Source organism: Ostrinia nubilalis, chromosome 3 (genome assembly GCF_963855985.1).
Source record: "Ostrinia nubilalis chromosome 3, ilOstNubi1.1, whole genome shotgun sequence".
NCBI lineage: Eukaryota > Metazoa > Arthropoda > Insecta > Lepidoptera > Crambidae > Ostrinia > Ostrinia nubilalis.
In genome coordinates this window covers 14,537,744-14,559,568 of record NC_087090.1, presented here as the reverse complement: position 1 = coordinate 14,559,568, position 21,825 = coordinate 14,537,744, and the positions used below count along the sequence as shown (strand labels likewise).

The 21,825-nt window shown below is 43.7% G+C and overlaps 2 protein-coding genes across 2 annotated transcripts in view; one reads left to right on the top strand and one right to left on the bottom strand.

Annotated features, from left to right (window-relative positions):
- Positions 1 to 9,128, top strand: part of LOC135088054 (tribbles homolog 2) — a 36,287-nt gene extending 27,159 nt beyond the window's left edge. The window contains exons 4-5 of the mRNA XM_063982940.1: positions 6,296 to 6,487; positions 7,203 to 9,128. Coding sequence (XP_063839010.1) covers positions 6,296 to 6,487; positions 7,203 to 7,464 — 454 coding nt within the window. The 3' untranslated portion in view covers positions 7,465 to 9,128. The remainder of the gene's footprint in view (positions 1 to 6,295; positions 6,488 to 7,202) is intronic.
- Positions 9,129 to 11,171: 2,043 nt separating this feature from the next.
- LOC135088053 (NADH dehydrogenase [ubiquinone] flavoprotein 1, mitochondrial) lies at positions 11,172 to 21,762 on the bottom strand. Its single transcript, XM_063982939.1, has 8 exons — positions 21,657 to 21,762; positions 21,281 to 21,499; positions 20,883 to 21,175; positions 19,645 to 19,875; positions 18,918 to 19,150; positions 14,905 to 15,108; positions 13,174 to 13,241; positions 11,172 to 12,804 (listed from the first exon to the last, which is right to left on the bottom strand). Exons 1-8 carry the CDS (start codon positions 21,703 to 21,705, stop codon positions 12,665 to 12,667), a joined length of 1,437 nt encoding a protein of 478 aa, XP_063839009.1. The 5' UTR covers positions 21,706 to 21,762; the 3' UTR covers positions 11,172 to 12,664.
- Positions 21,763 to 21,825: the final 63 nt, after the last annotated feature.

Here is a 21,825-nt window from a genome sequence, read left to right as displayed (position 1 = left end):
TTTAGTTCGCATTGCTGACTTTGCAGCAGTCTCTGTAAATGCGATAATACAAACCAAGCCATGTACGCCTCCCATTGAAATGACGTGAATTTATTTATAAAGTAGGTACATAGTACGGGCATTTGCGTGTCTTATCGCGGCGAACGTACTACCTGCGTAAAACGTCATTGGGGTCGTGCGGACCCCGCGGTTAATAAAACTATTGTTCCTGATTCGATGGACTTGTGATAACGACTGGTATTTAATGCGTCGAGAGCCCTAGCGGTACCGGAGGGTTCACCACTGTTTGCAAACAGAAGCATTGTTTATTTAGAGTGAGTAATAAACGAGTAATGATTGATATTTGCCGAGAATTTCCGAGCCACTACATGACTGCGGGTGTAACTTGTAGGCACAATATTTCATTAGAATAATGTATGCACCACACGCCAGGGTGCACTAGCCGTCTGCACGGTGTTCCAATTTCCATGTCAATAGCAACAGAATAAATGTAGCCGAGCATGTTTTCGCAAGCCACAATAAACAAGCAGTTCATTTTATTGTGCAACTAGGCAAATAGGATCCCGTCATTAATAAATATTTGCTTATCGTATCGGGACCCAAACCAAATAAACATCTGGTGAAATTTAAAGTTTTTCTATCGATAAGATAGCGGTGAAATGCTGATAAAAATTGCGGGTAAATGTGCCTCGCGAGTCGCGATAACACCACAATCTGGAATGATAACTGATACATATATGCATGTATATGAACGTATACAAAATCACGTAGGCTAGCACATTTAGTCTTTAAATTTGGGAAAAGAAGCGCCCCTAATGAAGATGCAAATTACCAAAACGCGGTTGCTGCCTCACATGTCCCCGTTTTAAACAATGCTGAACTATTTTTGTCTTGTAATAGTTACAAATCGACAAAGATTAATCCTATTTGTCGACCCACGCGTTTCTGCAATCGAGAGGTAAATGTATTTCACAAGACCAAATCGCAACATCGCTTATTTCGCGTTTTCGAAACCATCCTGCGTCATTCATTCCTTAGCGGCACTACTTGTACATACGAAGTACTTGATGTTTTACAGTGTTGGGAGCATTCTAAATAATATACATAATCAACAGTCTAAAATTCATGTAGGTTTTATCTGAGAAAATTCAGCCCACTCTCGGCACTATCATAGGAGTTTTAAACTAATAAGGAAACTGTAACACTATTGTCTCATTGTTCGACCAACGCTAAGACAAATAGCAGCTTATTCCAACTCTTATGCAAACCGAATTATGAAATGGACCGCAGGAGTCAGGAGCGCTCGTCCATCGCAATGAAGACAAGCATGGTTTGTAAATACGGTTACAAAACGCATCGCGGACGCCTTGGCCCATCCTCCCGCGCATATAAATCAACCGTAAAATCACCAGCAGAGCATTGTCTTTCTCATTTTTCCATACATTTGCGTCACCGCGTGCAAGATCCAATACTGTTAACCAACTGTTAGCAATGCCACTCCGCGTTGCTCCGCGCAACCGCGGCCGCTCGCTACATATCGCAAGCTCTTGCGTCGCCCAGCCTGGCTTCATGATTAATCGCTGCCCTAATTCCGTTTGCAATACCTTAACCCGCACACGTAACCGCCGCGCTGCCGAGGGTATTCGATCCTTTCGCACTTCCGACACACAATAATGAGGAGGAAGCGATTGCAGACCGAAACAATCGACGATTCCGGCTGCGCGCGCCGCGGCGGAAACTGCGCCAGCGCACCGGCGGGATTTGCTCTTTTTATTTATTTATCAAGCGATCTAGACCGCATCTGTCGGGCGACAAACGCGTACAGCTGCCCTTTATGGTTATCGTCATTATTCCAGCCTCAACAAACTGGCAAGACTGGAGCGAGCGATCACCTGTCGCCAGGTGTTACATGCACAACGCCTACAATCTTTTTTCTGGGAAATGGAACGTTTTTTACTCGTCATAATTGCGTGTCATCTTATCGAGAAAAATATCTCAAACCACACACATACTGTTGCAACTTTTTCGTTCAGATTTCATTGCATTGTAATAACGATTATTAACTCGTCTGCCATGTGAGAGCTTCAGCTTTTTACTCGAACGTTTCTCAACACTTGGAAAAGTCGGTTTAAACGTAACAACGAGTTATGAAAGTGTATACGCAAACGTGCCAGTGAGCCGGTTACCTGCCGATTCTTCGTGTAATATCCTGCACGACATAATTCCTAGTTCAATTAGATACGCGCGCAATTTACGACATTTCAGTGAGTGCAGCGGAGTTTGGGTCGCGGTCTTCATCCGTAGAATTCGAGCGTGTCTGCTTAATGGCCCCGAAAGATCAAGGGTATGCGATCGTCGGGCTGCAACCGGCGTCCTCGCACGTGTGCGATGTCCCCCGAAAGTATTTCGAAACAACAGCATAGCGATATATCGGGAAGGAGTCAATGAACGGAAGTGTTTCACGAGTGCCTGTGACATGCCCGCGCTATCGCAACTTGCGTAACGGACGCTTGCCCAACGCAGAACACTACCGTTGCTTGTTCTGGGCAGGGCTAGTGCCACTGCGGCCGCAGGATCGCAGGAATCTTGTTGGCGCGGCTGTTGCAAGCTCCTGCGGTCGGCGCGGGATGGCCGGGTCGACGCACGCTTTCTACACCGGCGCTCTTTCTCCACTGCGCCGCATTGGCCGCGCGATTGCAAAACTCTGCTGAGGTCGCGCTTTCTTCGTTCGCGACGCCTGGAGAAATTGTTGCGACATCGTACACCGACCCCGCGTTAGAAAGTCGACCGCTCACCGGATTTAACTCAGCCACGTAACTGTGTAATTGCAACAATTCGAGCCGGAGATCGATGAGATTTCGGATACTTTTTGCGGACGCACAACGGACACTTTCTTCGGTTACACAATCCTAACGTAACGGCCGGTAGGGTCATCGAACGGTATCGGTCGTTTCGTAAAAGTATCGTGCGTGAATAACTGGAGATGGTCGTGCGCAATTGGCCAATTGCGCTGCGGTTTGCGCAACGGGCTCTGGAGTGGCGCCCGTTCCGCAGTCCACGCGTTGCAACACAGGATTATTTCGGCGGCGGCGCTTGGACCGCCGCCCGGGCTTGCAACATGCCATATCGCAACGCACCTCATAATCCGCGCCATTGTGACACCCGGCCTGCGCGCGCCGCCCGCCTGCCAAATACGGCCCGCACAGTTGCACACGATCTCCTTACAGCATCCATCTTCACCGACACTGAATGTCACCCGCACCTACCCCCCACCCCGGCTCTGCTCCATTGAAGCTGCATTCGATTTAAAAACTAAAACAATTTTGCAATCGATGTTCACATTTGTGTTTTCGCAAGCGGCCCAGCGCTTGGTTTCAAAACTGAGTTCGACTTGCGTTATCGCTACTCCGATAAAGCGAACAGTGCCGCTGCTTATGCGGTTTTGAGACCTAAATTCAGAAGGATATACACACAATTCGTCGTCGTCGCACGGCGCATTGTCTAAGGCACTTAGCCCAACTCTGGTTTTCGCAACGTTATTTACATTAGCTGATTCATATGTGCGCTCGACGATAAAGCCGTAAGGCTAGCGGTGCTCTGATACTGTTATCAATCAAATTTCATAAAACATCCGCTGTGGGAACATGATTGTGCAATAGAAGCCGCGTATAATTGGGCATGGTCGGGATGGTTTCCCAACCTATCCCGGCGGCATCTCCGCGGTGTGGCAAGCGCTTGCGACACCACATGTCCCTACAATGCGGGTTACAAAATCTATGAGTAACCCACGCTGCACCATAGGGCTCGGAAGTGACCCGTGCGGAGCGTGAACAGCAAATTATTCATTGTTGACCATTAATCGGATCTTTCGCAACCCGGCGCCTGCCTGACACATCGAGACCTTTTTGTGAATGGTCGCATATAATGCGCTTCCTCGCGCTTGCGCAAGGCGCGTCATGTAGCGATATTAAGTCGAGCAGGAAGTGCATGCATGTGTGCTGCATCTGACTGCCATTGTTTGTTACGAAACTGTCAGGGTTGAGTTGAGCAATGGCGGCGGTTGCGAAACTGCAGCGCATCCCGCTAATTGTGGGCGATCTCCCACACGTCTGTCGCTGTACAAACCCACTGAACGATTATCACAACAATGAATATCGCCTTTATCACTTATCGCATCGGCGTCCAATCTATCCGTGTTGCATTTATTTATAAACGCTTATTATTAATTTTTAATGACAAATCAAATTAAATCCGAGTGTGTTAATGACGGGATTTCTACAAACTTGACCAATAAAGTTACAGCCACCCATTTACAAACGTGTAATTTAACGAAATATTAGTTAACAGTGTTGCGAAGTTGCAAACGTGAGTCAATTTAGTAATGCATACAGTTTAGTTTTGGCCACGAGTTCACGAGTTAGATTAGATCGCGGGCCGCGAGAGCCGAAATGCGGCCCTGTGTGTGCGTAATGCCAAATTGCGTAAATTGACAGTTGTCCTTTCGCCGCCACCACCGCGCGGGCGCAGCGCCTCCCGCGCCACGTCCGAGTCACGCCGAGAATCCTTGAGGCCACCGTTCGGAAATCCGGCCAACCTTCCGACCGCGTTACGACACCGTATAACTTATTTACACGTTGCGAAATTCGAATCGATTGCAACTGCAGACATCGCACTTTAGCCTTGCCGCTGTAGGGATTTAATTAGGATCAGTTGCGCAGTCGACGAGACCTAAACGGACACGAGGACGCCCTCAGATCCAGCTCCGCTCACTGATGGATTACAAAAAAGGGCCGGAGTGCAGTTGCAGGGTGACGTCACGCGTTTCGTCAGCGGGTTCCCACAGAGGATCTCTTGCTTCACGCCGATTAGTGGCACGTGCAGCGCCACGCACGCCCCACGCGTCTGCGCAACCATGCAGCGATGCAGCGTTACTCCTCTGACCCTACACTCCTTGCAATCCAAAACATCATGCCTAATGCCTAACACGCGAAACGGTTGCACCTATTTCATTTAATATCTGAAAGTCACTTGCGACAATCTTAACGAGGATAACCTTTACAACCAACCGCTCCATATTGTCACGACCCGATCAAATTTAATAACAAATGGCTACTAGATCATTTTGGATTAGCGCGGCACGCATAGTTTTATTAGTGGCAGGCTACGGTCTAATATGGCTTGGTCCCATTACCTTCGCGGCGAGCGATCTCGTCAATTTCAGTTAGCAGTCTTGCGTCCGTCGACAGACTATTTGTCAAACAGCTGAGACCGCAACTTGCGGGTTTTGTAACTCTGAGCAAACTTGATATTTATTGCGTTCATCTTTCGGATTAAGTACCAACGCGTAATCAAAACGAGTGACTTACGAGAACAAGCCGCGCGCTATGCCAGGTGAAGATTACTTTTAACTGCAGACGTTAATATGTTCCAGACGCAAAAATAGATCAGGAGCCCTTCTTTAAATTCATTTAGCTCACAGTTCCCCTCAGAAGTATTATTAAACAGGCTAAAAATATCGTATGTATGCATTAATGCACGTCGATTTTACTGCATAGGAACGCCCACAGCGCACCTGCCTCGCCTTAACCTCCATATGCTTATTATTTTTTATTTCTTCAAAATTACACGTCGATTTTACTCCGTGGACACTATAGTTTATTTTGATACTGCAACGCTGAACGCTGCGAAGTCAAAGCGACGCATACGGTAGGTAGGCAAAACATGTAAATCGTAGAGCGGAGTCCCGTTTGTCGCTCGATCCGAGTTGTTTTATTTACATTCAATCGCATATACAGCGGTGTACAGTTTCGAACTGTGTATTTAATGCATTTCGAAACGATGCGGCGGCTGTGAAACACGAGGTCGCGCACGGTGCGCCTGAAGCCGTGATGAAACGAACCCATTGCATCAGCTTTAGGGTTCGCTTTGTAATTGCTCCATGACACAAATGCTACATATTAATCGACCTGCGGGAGACAATTTATTATAGTATTACACAGTTCAAATTACCACGGTTCACGTTCAGTTTGGGCGCGATGCTTTATCGGTAATTAGCTGTACGCGCGAATCGTTAATAGCGCCCGGACAAAGCTTTGTGCACAAAGGGATCCATTACGGACGAGCGCGTATCGCGTCGCGCATAGTATTATAGGCGGACCCGCGATTTATTTGGGTCACTGATCAGCGCAAAATTGAGCTGACGTGTGGCCCGCAATGGATGCATGTAATGAGTTCGGAGAAAGCACCGGACATTCCAAATTAGCCCCCGGCTAAACGTTGTCTCCTTTTGTTTCAGAACAACGCTAAAACTCGAGTCGCTGGAGGATGCAGTCGTGCTCGATGATCCCGAAGAGGACCTTCTGCAAGACAAGCGGGGGTGCCCCGCGTACGTCTCGCCTGAGATTCTGAGGGCTCATCGGACGTACTCCGGGCGGGCCGCTGACATGTGGTCCCTCGGAGTCATACTGTACACCATGCTCGTTGGAAGGTATGTATCATTTTTTGTGCGACATTATTATCTATCACCATTGTCAGGGTGACGTTTACGAGGGTGGTGCGTCGTCTTCACCTGCGAGCGTGGGACTTACCGTTTGGAGACGCCAAGGGTCGCGTCGACCGTTGGACGCGCGGGGGATGATCACCTGTCGGCCGTTACGCGCCAACGGCTAACAATTATATCACCCACATATAAATGAGGCTAGTGAAATCTTCGGGCACCTGCCGGCGGTCATGTGGCGAAGACGTTGCCCGCCTCCGCCGCACCTGCCGTTCGCGAGCCTTTGTTTTCTACTTTTTTCGGCCTCGCACCCGTAATTTATATTCCAAATTCGGGATTTCGCCGCAATCGCCGGCTTCACCTGTCGCCGGAAGGGTTCCATCGTCGTACCTGAGTTTTTGTTTCTGCGTGCATCTGCCTCCCCAAATGACAATCGGTTCTTCGTCATTAATTGGTGCCGAGCTTTGTAAAAACTGGACGATTTATGGAGTCCCATCCTAACTTCGATGTTAATGATCCGTCTTATCTGTTTAAAACGCGATAAGTTTTTGTGTCAGAACTTTTCGACAAAAAATATTCGCTCATTTGTTTGTCTCAATTTCGTATCTCAGTGTAATCTCAATTTGTGGCTATCTAATCTTTTGGACGGGTTGAAATAAAAAATGTCTTTTTATAATTTGCTAAATCTCTATTTCCTTTGTTGCAGGTATCCATTCAACGACTCGGAGCATGCGTCGCTGTTCGCGAAGATATCCCGCGGGTACTTTTTAGTGCCGGAGGGTTTGTCGTCGCGAGGCAAGTGCTTGATCCGATCGCTGCTGCGGCGGGAGGCGTGCGAGCGTTTGAGCGCGCGCGACGTGCTGCGGCACCCGTGGCTGGCACGCGACCCGCGGAATGAACTGCCTCCGCGCGCCGCGGCGTCTCTCGATCGCCGGGTACCAGACGTCGACATGGACGACTGCATCTAAGCCACCCACTCGCGGCCGGTGCTGGCATCCGCCGCAAACATCGGGATACAACGCATTGATTTAAATTCGCCAGTCTGCACGCTCCGATCGACGCAGCGCAACAGACCCTACTAGACTCAAGTCGTTGGGGTTCAGTTACGCCAGCAACAGACGTCGGCGTCGTCGGACGACGGACCTTTAATGTAATGTCAAAGTTATTTATGAATTTATTGTAAGTTATACCGGCCTAAGCCTGAGCTTGTGGTTGCTGAAATAGTCCGTCACATACGCCGCGTGTTCAGCAATATTTCAGTAGGACCCCGAGATTGAAGGCGCCTGCCGATAGTGATTGAGGTCCGATGGACCGCGCCGAGGGCGGCTGGCCCGCCTCTCGTCTAACTAATTTATAAAGTAAACAGCTCGAACTGAACTCAATAAGACTCGCATAAGCCGAGCGCGTCCTGGTATTTATGTTTTATGCGGCTTTTATTGGTATTACGTTCCTGCGTTTGCAAGCTGTGGTGTAGTCGTAACGCTGTAATGACAGAATAAGTGAGACTGATGCCGCGTGTTTTCACAAAGCGGCGACCGATCATCTTGTTGTGAATCTGGCGGGCTGAGGGCACACTGACGAGGCTCCCTCGGGCAGTGTGCCCCGCAATCCGCAGTCATCGGGATACAGTTATTTATGTGACATTCTGTTAACTATTACGTTAATTCCTCGTAAGCCTATTGTAACCGTATCAATTTCACATCAATATAAGATCGTTATATTGCATTGAAGTTGTTGCTATAGTCTTAGGTAAATTACCTATGTATATTTTGTATTTATATAAAATTAAAGTTATATCGTGTAATTGTGATCTCCACCGATGTTATTTAGCGATTACTTGAATGCCATTATGTTGTTACACAGAAGTGTTGTTTCTTTTGTCGCACAACGACCCATTGCTTCCATCATAGAGTTATTTGATTATATTATTTGGTTATATTAAATCGTGATTATTTGGCAAATCGACAAGTGAAATTATTATTATTTTATCGTTATTCCAACCAAAATTATGTTTAAAAAAATATATTCACATCACCATGTACCGAGTATGGTAGAATTTGGTTTGTGCCATTTATTTAATTAAACCTAATTTATTTGTTGTTAATAATCGACGGGGTGAAGTCGGCACTACTCTTCCTAAAATTAAATTATTGTTTTCCATATATGGTACTTGGTGTTGAGTTTTTATATTGATTGATAAAATTTGAGATCATTTTTTAAGTTTTGTAATAAATTAACATCTTCCAAATCAAAATCATTATGTTACCATTTCTAAATTTGTTACTGTATCTTTTGATAATGTCATGTTTTGTTTTCAATTTTCTTTTTTCATTTGGGTTTCTGAGGATTGCCGCGAATGGTTAATCATAACTATTTGGTTAAGAGAATTTGTTAATTTAATCTTTATTTTTCTGGCAAAAATAGTTATGGCTGATCTGTTCTGGTGTACCATATCAATATGAAAGTAGTCAAGTCTTTCAGAGTGATGAAAGCATTGTACAATAGTAGTCTACTATGTAAAATACTACTGCTACTTTAATTTATACAAACTGTAAATAGAGTTAAGAATATCATATAAGGATTATCAAAAAAAGAAAGATGATAGAGGGAATAAAATAATATAGAAAAATTATACCATACTTTTATTCTAATATCCTTTCCCTTAACACTTTAAAGTGGAAATAAAAGAAAAGCGAAAAAATAAATGGACAATAGACTAAAATGTCGGTGTAGTTGGACAAGCCGAGTCGAGATACGAGGAACGCGGGTTCGAACCCCGCCGCCGCGCCGCTGGATTATTATGTTAAAACCACTTGAAACAAGCTTATTTAGTTTACCACACCGTTAACCCTAACGGGACTATCATAGCAACTTGCAGTCCAAAATACTATGAAGTACCGGAGTAGTAAAGGGTGACAATAAAATTTAAAAAACAACTTGGTTCAAACTTATAAATTCTAAGGCCCGTGTTTACAAAATGAAGCAGAAAATCTAACGCACAGCCAACGCTGAAATCTACAGCTCTATTCAACAATAGAGCTCTGTGATTAGTTCGTGTGCGTTCACGCGCACTGTGAGACCTCATAGTAATGTTTGTGAATACGGGCGTTCGTTCGTTTCAGCCAAATGACGTCCACTGCTGGACAAAGGCCTCCCCCAAGGTTATCCACAATGAATACGGGCGTAAATCACTTAGAGTCTAACTAAATGGGCTTACGCTAAAGGTAGGTAAGGTAGAGGTAGCTACTTAAATTCAGTATTTAGGACTCACTTTTTCTCAAACAAAGTCGGTCGAGGCTACAAACAAAGAGGTCAAACTCGCAAAAAATGAGATTAATAAATACATGTAAAGATTGTTTTATCAACAATAGAGATGCAAAGTACATACCAAAGCGTTGCACATAGGTTCACACGGCCAGACGTACGTATGACACGATTACCTATACGTTAATTAATAATTCACAAAAGTAATTTAACCGTTATTCGTAGAGTTTTGATTTCTGACTGTTTTACTTTTTTATGAATAGGGTGAAGACGATAAAAGCAAAGAAATACTACAAGATATAAAATACAATTAAATAAATTATGTAATTACGTGAAAAAACACATTAATTACTTAATTAGATAATACCTTTGTTAGGGCATTAACTTCCGTGATGTGTTTTTAACGTTTCTTTTCTACTGAAAAAATAATAAGACAATGCTGTTAGAGCGCCATCTATACAGTGCTAAGTTCAATCAGTGAAAGGGGAATCCCCGAAGCACCTATTTAGCCATAGGCCATAGTAGCAAGTTTTAATAATGTGAAGTCTTAGATTAATAAAACCTAGATGGATAGTCTTCATAAAAACGCTTCGTCAAGAGTGAGGCAAAAATCTTATGTCATTAGTGTCAATTTTGTTGGGGAGTGTAGACAGTGAAGGCGATTTTCCCGAAAGTAGGGAAATTTTTAATACGTTTTTAATTATTTTATAATTAACAAAAACAAAACGCATCATGTACTTACTTATTTATTGAATTCAAAGTACCTACCTAATAACAATAAGATAAATCGACTTAAAAGTCTCGATTTCATAAAAAAGGAAGTGTATTTGTACGGCGAACAATTGGGAAATAAATTTTCTTGTTACTGGTATCATTCCCGTATTTAATTTTTGAAAGCCAAATTCAAGCAAAATACGCGTCGAATCGTAGTACTTACTTATGAAATGTAACACTGGTCACTTTCTTTCGTTTTTCTGATGTATTTTAGACACCCTTTCACAGCACAAACCGTTTTAATTAATTAAAATTCGTCGGACGTGTTTACCAATTTTTCACTTTGACAGTTCATGTGACGTTTACGGGTGAGCCGTGCCGGCTCCCTAAAAACTGCCTCACCTTTCGTGCACTGACTATCTATCTAGGTTTTATTAATCTAAGTGTGAAGTCATGTTTGATGCATCGTTAATTATACTAACACTAAATAGCCTCCGACTTCTTGTTTGTTGATTGTGGATTCAATTGAAAATAATGTTATTAGATGTGGTGTGTGACGCTAGGTTGCGCCTTTGCACTTATAAAAAAATACTCTGTCGCCTTCTTAAAAATGTCAACTTGATCAACCCAACCATATATTATGTAGATTTTACATTGATCTCAATGAATGAATACAGGAAAAATAAATCAAAAACAATTCAATTTGATCTCTGAATTTATTTCTAATAATTACATTTATACAAAAACAACTAAGGTGAAGTCATCTGTGCCAGCCGCTAGTCTCAACAAAATAAAATCTATGAGATGTCGCAATAATAATAATATTTACACGTATATCGCGCTATTAACTTCGCATATATCGCATGTCATTTAGATAATTAATTTAATGATGTTCAAGCATGATGAATTTAAAAATATGCTGTTTAACACGATAACAAGTGAGTGATGCAAGACTACAGGGACTTAAAATTCCAGGTTGAGAGTATGAAATTAAATATAACTTAGAAATCATCTCGAATATTCCTTCGCATTGTTACAATATATTGCGCAATATTTTATATTACGTAGCGGTTTTTCAAATCAAGGAAGTGGTCTAGTATCGGTAACATATTAAAACTGCGTAGTAACTAAATAAACAATGATTTAATTTAGTACATAACAATGACATGATAATTTTAAGGGAAAAACATTCCAAAAACTAAATTATTACGTCGACTTATTCTGTTTAGTATCTAGTAAGTTAAAGGTGTTAAAATAAAAACAATATTAAATACTTATCGAGTCTATTTCAATAGTATTAAGCGTTACATCACAGCACAGTGACTTCTTCCCAACGACGATAAGATGGTATTTGATTAAATTACTATAATAATGCATAACACGCTATCAAAAATCTTGCAACACTGAGTTTAGGAGTTCTAAGTGCATAATTTAATGAAATCATATGTTTTGTACTAAGATTTCTTACATTAGTAATTGGAACAGTAGTTTTTATTAATTTCGTCGATTCATCGACAGTGATCTTTTTTGTTAGCATGACAAATTACGGATTGAACTCAGTTTTTACATAGTCCCTGACATTCTATTAGAAAAGATAGAGTCACCAGTATAATAATCCAGCAGCGATTCTAAACAGAAATGTTAGCCAACTGTCTTGCATAAGTGAAGCAGCAAATCGAACGCACAGCGTTGAATAGAGCTCTATGATTGGTTCATGTGTGACCCTGTGCGTCCACGTGCACTGTGAAACGCCATAGTAATGTTTGAAAATACGGGCGCGAGTCAGGGACTTATAGTCCAAGAATACGCCACATGCCGCATGAAGTTTTCTATAAAAATAATTTCAAACGAATTTGATTCTTCAATCCTCCCAGGCAGAGACTGAATAGACCCTACATCAATTTGAGCTTTATTCTAAGAAGATGCGGTGAAAACTCAATTTTATTTTTCCTGGGGTCTCCACATCATTTTGAACTTTCTTCTGTCAAAATACGGTTGAAAATCAATGAAAAAAAATTCCTCGGCCTGGTTAAGGCATAAATAAAAGACCCCTTAACCAGGCCTTGGTTAAATAGAGCTCACATCAATTTGAACTTTATGCTGTGAAGATACAGTTAAAAACCAATGACTTTTTTTAAGAGTTAATTCTCCTAAACCCAACATTGCAAGCGTGGTATGGTTATGGTCAGCTCAGTAGAGGCGCTCGGCCTTGCTGGGCCCATGTGTGCAGGCCCAGGCTTGCATGCGGCGTTCCAACTCGGGCCTGAAGTGCCGGATGAGGCCTTGCACGGGCCACGCGGCGCCGTCGCCAAGCGCGCAGATTGTGTGGCCTGGGGACAAAGAAGGTACGTGAGAAATATATTTTATAACCAGTTGACTCATCTCTGGATTCATCATCATCATTTCAGCCATAGGACGTCCACTGCTAAACATAGGCCTCCCCAATGCTTTCCACGTTGATCGATTGGTAGCGGCCTGCGTCCAGCGCTTCCCTGCTACCTTTACGATGTCGTCGGTCCACCTTGTAGGTGATCTCTGGCTGGATTACCTCAAGGGAAAGGGGAGAAAATACTATAAATGGCATTGAGTCCTCCAATTAGATTTTTCTTTGTACGTTACATTTCTTAAAGTAAAAATAAATTTAAAAATAAATAAATATTGGGGAAGCTAAGAGCCGTAAAAGATGATCATGGCCATACCTTCAATTTGTTTAGAGATTTCCCAAAGCATGTCGATTTCCTTCGGTGAAGCGTTGCCATCAACGAATCTGGAATGAAACAAAACATTTTATAATATTTAAAAAATATTTTCTCCACCGCGATCTAGCACTTACACAGCGCCATCTCTTGGCGCCACATTGAAATTAGCTTGTATGATCTTTGAAAAACGTGCATTACCGTGAACACATACTCAGCACCATCTCTAAAGCCCGGTCGCCAAACATGTAGAATTTCGTCCAATCACCCCAAGCTACCCATCCTTATCGCTCGCGCGTAATTATATTCCTGTCGCGACTGTGCGACGGGCGGCCGCAGTTAGTGTGCGAGCGCGACAGCAACATAATTAATTACGCGTGAGCGATAAGATAAGTATGGGTTAGCTTGGGGTCAATGGACGAAATTCTACGTGCTCGGCGACCGGGCTTTAGAGATGGTGCTGAGTATGTGTTCACGGTCACCACGGCCGGATTTTAGTCACCATAATAAAACTAACACGTACGTAACGTACAAAAACACTGTAGTGTTGACAAGTTTGCCATCTGATGGCGCCATTCAAACTAACCTGTACATGATCTTGTTCATCCAAGACACTCCTTCGCGGCACGGCGTGCACTGCCCGCACGACTCGTGCTTGTAGAACATGATGAGGCGCGCGATGGCCTTCACTATATCCGTGGATTTGTCCATCACGATGATGGCGGCTGTCCCGAGCGAGGTCTGAGCGGCTACCAGGCCGTCGAAGTCCATGATCGAGTATGTAATCTATTGGTATTGTTAACTATCCAATTCTTAAAAAAAAATAACACAGCGATCTAACATCACAGAGCGCCATCCCTTAAAGTGCCATTGAAACTAACCTCTATCTTTCAAAAATCTTCACCATCGCGATCTTACACATAGACAGCGCCATCTCTTGGCGCCATTGCAACTTACCTGTACAAGATCTTTAAAAAATCTTTACCATTGCGATCTAATACATAAACAGTGGCATCTTTTGGTGCCATTGAATCTTATCTGTGCATAATCTTGTCCATCTAATATTTCACAGCGCCATCTCTCGTCATCACAACGATACTAACTTGTACATACAAGAGCACTACAATAGCGCCATCTCTGTCACCACACCGCAACTAACCTGTACATGATCTTGTTCATCCAAGACACTCCTTCGCGGCACGGCGTGCACTGCCCGCACGACTCGTGCTTGTAGAACATGATGAGGCGCGCGATGGCCTTCACTATGTCCGTGGACTTGTCCATCACGATGATGGCGGCTGTCCCGAGCGAGGTCTGGGCGGCTACCAGCCCGTCGAAGTCCATGATCAAGTATGTAATCTATTGGTATTGTTAACTATTCAATTCTTGGAAAAGACGTTCACCACCACTATCATACATTACAGCACCATCTCTTGACGTCAAATTGAAACTAACCTTTGGACATCCCTTTGGAAAACGGCCACCACCGCGAGCTAGCATTTATACAGCACCATCTCGTAGCCTCACATTGAAACTAATCTGTACATGATGCTTGAAAAATCTTCACCACCGCGATCTAATACATACACAGCGCCATCTCTTGGCGCCATTGAAACTACATGATCTTGTTCATTCCTGTAATACTTTACAGCGCCATCTCTCGTCACCACCACGAAACTAAAATGTACAAGAACACTATAATAGCGCCATCTCTGTCACCACAACTACACTAACCTGTACATGATCTTGTTCATCCAGGACACTCCCTCGCGGCACGGCGTGCACTGCCCGCACGACTCGTGCTTGTAGAACATGATGAGGCGCGCGATGGCCTTCACTATATCCGTGGATTTGTCCATCACGATGATGGCGGCTGTCCCGAGCGAGGTCTGAGCGGCTACCAGGCCGTCGAAGTCCATGATCGCTGTCTCGCAGACACTGCGGGGAAAATGTAAAGTTAATAAATAAATCAGTTGCTGTAATAATAGTGTGTGGAAAGTTTTTGGGTAAGGAATATGCACGATTTCTAGTGCTGCCGATTTTGAAACTGTGTTTATTTGGTAAACCTGATGGTGACCAGATTTTTTTTTTCTTTTGCAGGCAAAGGCATACGCCATGCAGCCAAGTCTTTAGTATTATTGACCTGAGATATTGATAAGTCGTTCTTCTTTTGTTTTGTCAGCAACTTGGCTTATGGAACCACGATTTCGCCAACGTCACTTAACTAGCTTTAACAATATTTCAGGGTGTTTAAAAACAAAAACTTACTCCTTACCTCCTTAGGGATCAAAGGCGTGGACGAGCCTCCGGGTATGATGGCCAGCAGGTTGTCCCAGCCGCCGCAGACGCCGCCCGCGTGCCTCTCGATCAGTTCCTTCAGAGGGATGCTCATCTCCTCCTCCACTGTGCACGGCGTGTTCACGAGACCGGAGATATTTTTTTTCTTTTGCACGAAAAGGCAAAGGCATACACCAGACAGCCAATTTTTCTTTTGTATTATTGACCAGGATTTTGACGTCGTTCTTCTTTTGTTTTTGGCAAATACTTTGCTTTGGGAGACGCCCCCCGCGTGCCTCTCGATCCGTTCCTTCAGAGGGATGCTCATCTCCTCCTCCACTATGCATGGAGTGTTCACGTGACCAGATTTTTTTTCTTTTACAGGCAAAGGCATACGCCATACAGCCAAGTCTTCAGTGTTAATGACCAGAGATGTTGAAAAGTTGATCTTCTTTTGTTTTTCAACAATGCCTTGGATTTGGGAGCCACGATTTCGCCAATATCACGTGATTTAACAGTGAACTGGCTTTGGGAACCACGATTTCGCCAATGTCACGAGACTAACTTTAACAATATTTCAGGGTTTTAAAAACAAAAACTTACTCCTTAGGGATCAAAGGCGTGGAAGAGCCTCCAGGTATGATGGCCAGCAGGTTGTCCCAGCCGCCGCAGACGCCTCCCGCGTGCCTCTCGATCAGTTCCTTCAGAGGGATGCTCATCTCCTCCTCGACTGTGCACGGCGTGTTCACGTGATCAGATTTTTTTTCTTTTGCACGAAAAGGCAAAGGCATACGCCATACAGCCAAGTCTTCATTATTAATGACCGGAGATGTTGAAAAGTTGATCTTCTTTTGTTTTTCAACAATGACTTGGTTTTGGGAGCCACGATTTCGCCAATATCACGTGAGTAGCTTTGACATAGCTACAGGATTTAATAAAAAAACTCACTCCTTAGGGATCAAAGGCGTGGACGAGCCGCCAGGTATGATGGCCAGCAGGTTGTCCCAGCCGCCGCAGACGCCGCCCGCGTGCCTCTCGATCAGTTCCTTCAGAGGGATGCTCATCTCCTCCTCCACTGTGCACGGCGTGTTCACGTGACCATATTTTTTTTACAGGCAAAGGCATACGCCATACAGCCAAGTCTTCAGTGTTAATGACCAGAGATGTTGAAAAGTTGATCTTCTTTTGTTTTTGACAGTGACTCGGCATTGGGAGCCACGATTTCGCCAATGTCACGTGAGTAGCTTTGACATAGCTACAGGATTTAATCAAAAAACTCACTCCTTAGGGATCAAAGGCGTGGACGAGCCTCCAGGTATGATGGCCAGCAGGTTGTCCCAGCCGCCGCAGACGCCGCCCGCGTGCCTCTCGATCAGTTCCTTCAGAGGGATGCTCATCTCCTCCTCGACTGTGCACGGCGTGTTCACGTGACCGGATTTTTTTTTCTTTTGCAGGCAAAGGCATACGCCATGCAGCCAAGTCTTCAGTATTATTAACCGTTCAGTCGTTCTTCTTTTGTTTTTGACAGTGACTCGGCTTTGGGAACCACGATTTCGCCAATGTCACGTAAGTAGCTTTGACATAGCTATAGGCGGTTATCACACTGCGCCGCGCTCCGCCGCGGAGCGCGTGATTTCATATAAAAAAACCCGCGCGCGGACGCGTTGTCAGTGTGAAGTGCCGCGCGTGTTTTCTATACAAACTGAGGTACTTGCATACAATGATTAAATCTGATAACCGCCATAGGGTGTTTAAAAACAAATACTCACTCCTTAGGGATCAAAGGCGTGGACGAGCCTCCGGGTATGATGGCCAGCAGGTTGTCCCAGCCGCCGCAGACGCCGCCCGCGTGCCTCTCGATCAGTTCCTTCAGAGGGATGCTCATCTCCTCCTCCACTGTGCACGGCGTGTTCACGTGACCCAAGATGTTTTTTTTGGTCCTTTCCTTTTGCAGGCAAAGGCATACCAAACACGTGACCAGATATGTTTTTTGTCTGATTCTTTTTTTTTTTTGCAAGAAAAAGCAAAGGCATACGCCATACAGCCAAATCTTCAGAATGACCAGAGATGTTGAACAGTTTTTTCTTTTATTTCTGGCAATGACTTGGCTTTGGGAACCACGATTTCGCCAAAGTCACGTAACTAGCTTTAACAAAATTTCAGGGTTTTAAAAACAAAAACTTACTCCTTAGGGATCAAAGGCGTGGACGAGCCTCCGGGTATGATGGCCAGCAGGTTGTCCCAGCCGCCGCAGACGCCGCCCGCGTGCCTCTCGATCAGTTCCTTCAGAGGGATGCTCATCTCCTCCTCTACTGTGCACGGCGTGTTCACCAGATATAGTTTTTTATGGTCCTTTCCTTTTGCAGGCAAAGGCATACCAAACACGTGACCAGAGATGTTTTTTGTCTGATTTTTTTTTGCAATAAAAGGCAAAGGCATACGCCATACAGCCAAGTCTTCAATGTTAATGACCAGAGATGTTGAAAAGTTGATCTTTTATTTTTCAACAATGCCTTGGTTTTGGGAGCCACGATTTCGCCAATATCACGTGATTTAACAGTGGACTGGCTTTGGGGACCACGATTTTGCCAACGTCACGTGAGTAGCTTTGGAAGTCTGCTGGATTTTTATAAAACAAAAACTTACTCCTTAGGGATCAAAGGCGTGGACGAGCCTCCGGGTATGATGGCCAGCAGGTTGTCCCAGCCGCCGCAGACGCCGCCCGCGTGCCTCTCGATCAGTTCCTTCAGAGGGATGCTCATCTCCTCCTCGACTGTGCACGGCGTGTTCACGTGACCCGAGATGTTTTTTTGGTCCTTTCCTTTTGCAGGCAAACGCATACCAAACACGTGACCAGAGATGTTTTTTGTCTGATCCTTTTTTTTTGCAAGAAAAGGCAAAGGCATACGCCATACAGCCAAGTCTTCAGTGTTAATGACCATAGATGTTGAAAAGTTGATCTTTTGTTTTTCAACAATGACTTGGTTTTGGGAACCGCGATATTGCCAATATCACGTGATTTAACAGTGGACTGGCTTTGGGGACCACGATTTTGCCAACGTCACGTGAGTAGCTTTGGAAGTCTGCTGGATTTTTTAAAACAAAAACTTACTCCTTAGGGATCAAAGGCGTGGACGATCCTCCAGGTATGATGGCCAGCAGGTTGTCCCAGCCGCCGCAGACGCCGCCCGCGTGCCTCTCGATCAGTTCCTTCAGAGGGATGCTCATCTCCTCCTCCACTGTGCACGGCGTGTTCACGTGACCAGAGATGTTTTTTTGTCTGATCCTTTTTTTTGCAAGAAAAGGCAAAGGCATACGCCATACAGCCAAATCTTCAGTATGACCAGAGATGTTGAAAAGTTGATCTTCTTTTGTTTTTCAACAATGACTTGGCTTTGGGAACCACGATTTCGCCAAAGTCACGTAACCAGCTTTAACAACATTTCAGGGTTTTAAAAACACAAACTTACTCCTTAGGGATCAACGGCGTGGACGAGCCTCCGGGTATGATGGCCAGCAGGTTGTCCCAGCCGCCGCAGACGCCGCCCGCGTGCCTCTCGATCAGTTCCTTCAGAGGGATGCTCATCTCCTCCTCCACTGTGCACGGAGTGTTGACGTGACCCGAGATGTTGAATAGTTTGGTGCCAGAGTTTCTGGCGCGACCGAACGAGGCGAACCACTTGCCACCACGGCGACAGATCGTCTGGGGAATTTAGTTGATATGATTTATTACGAGATAATGGAATGATTAATCATAATGCCATGACTTTAGGTTAGTGTGTTGTATTATAAATAATGTACAGTAATTTAATAGATGTAATAGAGTTTTAAATAAATAAATAATGCTATCAACTAATCTATTATCAATGGAAGGACAGACAAAAAAAAATACAGTGTGACCACTTTCATATTTGAAATATAAACGTGCGGTACAACAATGCCATGTGCCTTCGTTTCGTGTTAGGTTTTGGTATAGATTTTAAATACTAATGACCGTTTTCACCATCAATCCCTAATTTTTAAGTGTGTTTTTAGCGTGTTATTACGCAGCAACACACATCAGGAATTTAAAAAGGAAAATTTATAGAGGTCACTTAAAAAGTAGGGATTGATGGTGGAAACGAGCATAAGTCAAAGTTTAATGCATGTCTAGACTAATAGTTGTGTCGAATTAGCTTATTAGATAAACTAGTTTACCGGTGCCACAGCAATGGTCTCCACGTTGTTCACAGTAGTGGGACAGCCGAACAGGCCTACGTCAGCGGGGAACGGAGGCTTCAGTCTTGGCTTGCCCTGCTTGCCCTCAATGGACTCGATGAGCGCGGTCTCTTCGCCGCAGATGTATGCGCCGGCGCCGCGGTGGACGAACACGTCGAAATCGTAGCCCGAACCGCAAGCGTTCTTGCCAATCAGGCCTGCTTGGTACGCCTACAAGTTACAACGCATGTCATAAGGTGTCTAGACATATCAGCTTTTATTAAAATATAGCACAACCATAATAAGACAAATTTTGTCTCTTAAACCATTTACAACATAAATCCATATTTATTTTGTGTTGTAACTGTATTTCTCTGTCAAACTTGGTCTCTCCAGAGCATTTCTCTATCTCAAGTATACCTACATAGATTCAGAGAGGATGACCTTTTCATACATGACTATTTATTGAAACCCTAAACTAATATTTAACAAGCTATAAACTGTTTTAAAGAAATATCTTTATGTCTTTTAATAGCAATATACATTTAAAAGTACAGCATTGCACAGTGATGGTGTCTTGACATGCTGGATAAATTAAAAACAAGTCTGAGGTGGAATTGTGTAAAGCAATCATAATCATTTGACAGTTCATATTGTATGATAAAGTCAGTTAAACAAAGAAAAGAAAAGCGTTTGGCAGAATAATCATATGTTATGAACTGTCAAATGACAATGATTGCTTTACACAATTCCACCTCTGATTGGTCAACCTTTTCTAAAATACAATAAATGGAATTCTTACATAACATTTCACAAGTTTAGAGGCTATACATATTTGACTTGGGCAATAATAAGTAATTAGTAAGCAATAAATTGTTTAGTTTGTAAACAGTTCATTTGATTAATTATAAAATAAATTATTACATTACTGATGCATTAAACACCAAGAAAAATTATAACTATTTTGTTTGTACCAACTATGTCCATCTTTGGTAATGACAAGCATTTTTACATTACAAAATACATTTGTAACAGTATTTGTAATTATAAACAACCTGTTATGGACTAATCAAAATTATTGGTACAAAAAAGTATCATTACTCATTAGCACACTTAAGTTAAATAATTACAAAAACATGGTAATGAGTGACTAATTAAGTCAAAACTAACTGATTAGCTTTAATAATGTTGAATAACACTGAACTATCAATATTTTGTAGTGTTTTAATGTTACTTACCTCTGCAATGGCCACCTGCAAGTTACTGGCCTCATTGTAAAACTCTCCTCTGATATAAATATACGCAGCTTGAGCGCCCATAGCCTTGCCGGCAATCAGACAACCCTCAATCAGCTTGTGGGGGTCGTGACGCATAATCTCACGGTCCTTGCAAGTACCAGGCTCTCCTTCGTCAGCATTTACGACCAAGTACTTAGGACGGCCGTCTGAGGGCTTGTTCATGAACGACCACTTCATACCGGTCGGGAAGCCAGCACCTCCGCGGCCACGAAGACCTGACGTCTTCATTTCATCTGCAAATTTCAAATGTGCAATAAAACATCACAGAAAGCATTTATGTATTGCTTGTGTTGGACTATTAAGAGGTGAACACTGAGGGAAACTTCCAAATTACTTACTGACGATCCAGTCGGTTCCTTTCAGCAGTATTTCCTTGGTCAAATACCAGTCTCCGCGACTGAGCGCACCTTTGAGACGCCATTCGTGTCTGCCATACAAGTTGGTAAATACCCTGTCGCTGTCGGCCAGGGGCCCATATTTAGACTTGGCCGGCGGTGCCTGTGTTTGCTGGGACCGCACCGGCACATTGCTGATGTTAGCCAAAGGCCCAACAATGCCTAAAACAAGACCAGACGTCAAAATTATGTAAGCTGGCCCGTTGCGCAGTAAATCACCAGGTAAATTAAACGTGCACCAATCAACACTTTGACTTGTGAAGAATGCAATATGTTGGTAAATGAAGACGACAATGTACCCAAACAATATTTTATTTACCCAAATGTGTTTTTGTCCCCTGAATAACTCTAGCCAGCGCACCAGCCATTTTTCTCGAAATGTCAAACTAAATGATACCGTATTCAAATCGCCCTATACCTACCATAATAGAAAAAATTGAAAAAAGCTACCAATAAGCTCATCAATAAATCATACACAAACAAATAAT